The sequence below is a fragment of the Cryptomeria japonica genome, chromosome 5 (assembly GCF_030272615.1).
Source record: "Cryptomeria japonica chromosome 5, Sugi_1.0, whole genome shotgun sequence".
In the NCBI taxonomy this organism is placed as follows: Eukaryota; Viridiplantae; Streptophyta; class Pinopsida; order Cupressales; family Cupressaceae; genus Cryptomeria; species Cryptomeria japonica.
In genome coordinates, this window is record NC_081409.1 from 627,874,975 (window position 1) to 627,880,241 (window position 5,267).

General features: G+C 31.2%; 1 protein-coding gene across 3 annotated transcripts; it reads left to right on the forward strand.

Annotated features, from left to right (window-relative positions):
- The first annotated feature begins 272 nt into the window (after positions 1-272).
- Positions 273-3,955, forward strand: LOC131055061 (elicitor-responsive protein 3). Of its 3 annotated transcripts, XM_057989686.2 has the most exons (7): positions 277-471; positions 1,134-1,238; positions 1,314-1,440; positions 3,085-3,156; positions 3,233-3,278; positions 3,403-3,564; positions 3,674-3,955. In XM_057989686.2, exons 1-7 carry the CDS (start codon positions 429-431, stop codon positions 3,692-3,694), a joined length of 576 nt encoding a protein of 191 aa, XP_057845669.2. In that variant the 5' UTR covers positions 277-428; the 3' UTR covers positions 3,695-3,955. The 3 variants fall into 3 exon arrangements, with proteins under 3 accessions (XP_057845670.2, XP_059076214.1, XP_057845669.2); XM_057989687.2 differs by lacking the exon at positions 3,674-3,955 and having other exon boundaries at positions 273-471; positions 3,387-3,558; XM_059220231.1 differs by lacking the exon at positions 3,674-3,955 and having other exon boundaries at positions 273-471; positions 3,382-3,461.
- Positions 3,956-5,267: the final 1,312 nt, after the last annotated feature.

Sequence of the window (5,267 nt, forward strand, 5' to 3'; positions counted from 1 at the left end):
TAAATTCAATCTGAAATTTGATGAAAGTAGCTGAATCTCTCTAATTTCCCATCTTTTCAATGTTCCCCAGTTGTTGAGAGATTCAGTAACTTGCTCTATAGGCAACATCAATTTTTATGCCATGATGTTGATGAGTGTTACAATCAAAACAGTATAAAATAGTAACGTTAACTTCAATAGAAACTTGTAAGAGCTCAACACGCTAACCTAACGTCACTCCAGAGGAATATCTTTCTTTTCCTCCTTGTCTTCTTTTGCTGCTCAGAATTTATATATTGTATGTGCTGTACCGAATATCATACAGTTATACCTAATGCCAACCAATTAACACAGAAAATTCTGCTGCAGTCCACTCTGCATAATTATTGTCAATCAGAGAACATGTTTAAACTTGTATTTCCTGCTCTCTGAAGCTCTCTGTGTCAAAAATGGATGGTTATGGAAGCCTCAATCCTGTGCTGGAGATAACAGGTAATGTCAAATCTTCAATCAAAATTTTTATATCTAGGAAAATTGTAGTTGATTTTGTTCATTCTAAGTTCTTAAATGGTAGATTAGATTTTTTTGGGTGTCTTTGTGTGCAATTTAAAAGTTTACAGCTATTGTTCTGGTTTTTGATGTAAATAAATGGTAATTTCAAAGTGTCATCTGTGATCCATTTATTTTGACAACAAAAAAAAGTGCACAATCGATCCAGCACTTATGCACAGATCCAATAATTGTGCACTAGATCCAATAATTGTGCACTATTGGTACCAATAACGTTACACAATTGATCTAATTATTAACTTTTTCCTCCAAAAAATGGACGGCTATTGATCCACTGGATGATTTTTTAATAGACTTTTTTATTAGTGAAATCTAATGAACAGTAATTGGAACATGGACTGACGCTCTTCCCTTATGCTGTTGTAAATATGAGATTTTCAGTCAATAAATTTTTTTTTATAGAAACTTTTAGATTTTTATGAAATTTTCTGATTTATCAAGAAGTTTGATCAAATTTTAGTATAAAAATGCACTCATCTTTTTAATGGCAGAAAACCCAGTTCATATAAATTAATTGTTTTTTATTGAAATGCTGTATATTATATATTTGTTCTTTTGTCTGACCTGGCATGCCACATTGACAGTCCATGGATGCAGCAAACTGAAGAACATGAGCTTCTTTACAAAGCAGCATCCCTACGTGTGGCTTGATTACGTGGGCATGGAGTTCAGAACCACAACCCATAAAGGTAACCTTTTTGCTGAGCTGGATAGTTTTGAGGTCCAAGTGTGTATAAACTGATGACGTGGCTCTGGACTTGCAGAGGGAGGTAACAATCCGACTTACAACCAAAAGTATTATTTTCGTCTGATTGAAGATGTTGACCAGCTGGATGTCCACGTGTACAGCAAAAATTCTGTGGCCACTGACACTTTCATTGGCTCTGGAAGGTAATTTAATGAAAATTATAGCTTTGGCATTTGTATTTTTGGAAGAGTATACACAGCTGAGCTGATAAGTTGCTTTTTATTTGGGATATAAAAAATAAATAAATAATGAAGTGTAACTTTTGTTTGTTCGTTTTAGTGTATGTTATCAGATTTTATATCTTATGGGTCATAAAGGAATGGGTCATAGGGACTTTTTAATAAGATCATCTATGTTATACTAGTCTAATATAAGTGCGTTCAATTATTAGGTTTCTCTAAGATCAAGTCCATTTAACTTGCTATCTTATATAAAACTCTTAGTAATGAACTATTCTACTGTAGAGTTCTTTAGTTTCATTATCAAATGGGTGATTTTTTTGTAGTTTATGAAATTAAGTGATTTTTTTTATCAGGAATTAACCATATAGTAGTTTGAATCAATCTCATTGACTCATATTTTAGGAGCGGTGGTTCAAAAGAGCCCATCTCTCATGAGTATGAATGGTCTATGTCGCAATCATCACAATTCGTGATGCTTACAAGGGTGAAGCATCGAGACTTATTGAGAGGTCATCCATCCCAATACCATTCCAAAGTGTACTTACAATATAACTTTCACCAACATCAAATCCACTTAGCTTACTACCCAATAGTATTTTGATTCAAGTCATTTAACCACAGAGTTTCCACCAATATCAAACTCATTTAGATTGCACCCATGATCAAGTTAGAAGATGGGAGACCTTTGAGGAAGTCTCAATGCTTCATCCATATGAACATCATCACGAAGATGTAATGAATACTAAGTGAGTATGAATGGTCTATGTCACAATCATCACAATTCGTGATGCTTACAAGGGTGAAGCATCGAGACTTATTGAGAGCTCATCCATCCCAACACTATTCCAAAGTGTACTTACAATATAACTTTCACCAACATCAAATCCACTTAGCTTACTACCCAATAGTATTTTGATTCAAGTCATTTAACCACAGAGTTTCCACCAATATCAAACTCATTTAGATTGCACCCATGATCAAGTTAGAAGATGGGAGACCTTTGAGGAAGTCTCAATGCTTCATCCATATGAACATCATCACGAAGATGTAATGAATACTAGTGAGTATGAATGGTCTATGTCACAATCATCACAATTCGTGATGCTTACAAGGGTGAAGCATCGAGACTTATTGAGAGGTCATCCATCCCAATACCATTCCAAAGTGTACTTACAATATAACTTTCACCAACATCAAATCCACTTAGCTTACTACCCAATAGTATTTTGATTCAAGTCATTTAACCACAGAGTTTCCACCAATATCAAACTCATTTAGATTGCACCCATGATCAAGTTAGAAGATGGGAGACCTTTGAGGAAGTCTCAATGCTTCATCCATATGAACATCATCACGAAGATGTAATGAATACTAAGTGAACAATTCATACTTATTAGAAATAAGTTCTTGTGAATTTCTTTTAAAATACAAATCAATAAGTTTGATTCAACAAACTATACAACTAAAATCCAATAAAACATCACATAATTTGATACAAAAAGAATAACCATCTACTAAATAATTTAACGAAACAACATAATATTATATTTATCTATAAATATAACTTTCTAGGCCACATAACAAAAATATTTTGTGTAAATACAGGGTATACTTGCAGAGAGTTCTATCTGTAGGATATGATGAAACAGCTTGGCCTATTGTGGACAAACACAAGAAGTATGTATCTATTGCTCATATAGTCGTTTTAATTCTGATTTTAGATTACATGTTAATCTTAAATGTAAAATATCAGATTTGCTGGAGAAGTAAAGCTCAGCATGGCGATTCTACAAAGTGAAGTGAGTTAAATATTATTTTTAGTTTTTAAATTTCCATTGTAAAGCATTTTAATATTTATGTTGGTGTTCAAAATCAAATGATTTGGTTGGGGCTTTGTAAAAGAAAAGGCCAATTTAATTGCAGGCAAGAATTACAAGAATTGCACCTAGTGCCCCACCTTTGATGAATGATACTGAGTCTGTTGAAGATGTGGGTCTTCCCATGTTCACCAATGCTTTAGGGAATATCTCAGTTGAGAAGCTTTTGGAAAAGTTAGGCCTCTTTCTCATCACCAAGGCACTAGAGGTAACTATTTATTGTAGTTAGTTTTATTATATATATATATATGAGTAGTAGATTATTTTTTTGTATATTCATAATTAAGAAATTAAAACATTTTATTTATTTTGTGAAGTACATAGGATTGAGGTCTTAAGGACACTAAAGATATGTGAAGCAAATGATAAGTGTGTGAAGGAGGAACGTGATTTATATGACCATGGATCACTGATGGTTCAATCCAAAAAGCTTTATCATCTATAATTTGAGTATTGTATTGATGAAGGAAGATTTGATAGATGGAATAAAGCTCTTGGAGAGAAAGTTACACCATAAGGAAGGAACTTTATGGGAGTGTTTCACACTTTTGTCTTCAAATTTTGAATTGAATGTTATAGATATTACATTTTAATTTTAATTTTTTTTTAATGATTTTGAATGTGTAATCTTTTTAGCAGTATTGAGTTTAATAGTATTTTTGATATTTTATTTAATATATTTTTATTATAATTATTAGTCATCCTTTTGACATTGAGACCTAATTAGCAAAGAAAGATAACAATAGATTAGGTGATACTCCACAAAATATGAGGAAAATAACCTATCAGTTCTCGAAGCTATAATTATTAGATTATACTTAACTTTGTTTTTTTTAACAAGAAACTTCTCCTAATTATTAGATTACAAGAAAAACCATTCCCAATAGTAATAAATTAATCCTAAGAAATTTTAGCTGGGGGTGAAAATTCTGCTGGTTTTAAATATATTTGATTTCAAATTCATCAAAGTCAAAAGATTTGCTTTTAATTTTATACTTGACTAAACAACTTTACATCATGATCATCCATTCTTATAGGAAATCAAAATGTTGGCATATGACAAGAAATTGGGGATTCAACAAAAGTCTAGAGAATAACCCTCAATTGACTTCACCAAATTGTATCTATATTTGAATAAAAAATACATGTTGGAATGTTAATGTTGCATGATGTTGATTTATTCTACTTGCATTACTTAATGGTGTATTAGTATAATGTGCAAAAATTTATGTATGTTTATTTATCCTTTATGTATGTTTATTTATCCCCCATGGATCATACCTCATAGATCACTAGTCAAGTGATATTGTATCAAAGTTGTACAATGTAATTATTATTTGTTGTGCGTTGTTCAATGAAGTAAAGGTTATTCAATATACTCATTTTCAATTATTTGTTTGTCTTATATCATATATCATATCCTCTAACAAAGAAATCTTATGCATTTATGTTTCTTTGACATGGTATCATATGTGTCAGTTTGTGTGCGAAGGCATAGTTTTCATATTATGCCAATCTTTGGCATGTGATAAACATGATGATACTTTATGGGTGTATTTTTCATTAGTTTTTAGCTTTATTTGAGATTTAGCATAGATGGGAATGCCAATAGAATAAGATTCTTGTGACATATTTTAGATCTATTAATTAAATTTGTTGGGTTTCAGTGTACAAAGAAAGTTCACCTTTTTAATATTTTTTGTGTTTTATTTCAAATTTGTTAGTAGCCATTTTTATTTTGCTAGTGTTGTTATCTTTGATGATATTTTTTTTTTTTTTTGGGCATGAATAGCTAAATTTGGTCATAATTATTTCTTCAAGATTTAAGAAATCTTACTAATCATCATTATTGTTTCGTACATTCTAATGGTTTTGTGTCACAACGATCTTTGGGTTGTATTTTTATTACAT

What these genes read in the sequence shown, in the direction of transcription:
- LOC131055061 (XM_057989686.2), top strand. Translation starts at nt 429, where the DNA reads ATGGATGGTTATGGAAGCCTCAATCCTGTGCTGGAGATAACAG. An exon ending in CAGAACCACAACCCATAAAG is followed by an intron (nt 1,239 to 1,313) that starts GTAACCTTTTTG and finishes CTGGACTTGCAG; the next exon opens with AGGGAGGTAACAATCCGACT. An exon ending in TGGCGATTCTACAAAGTGAA is followed by an intron (nt 3,279 to 3,402) that starts GTGAGTTAAATA and finishes ATTTAATTGCAG; the next exon opens with GCAAGAATTACAAGAATTGC.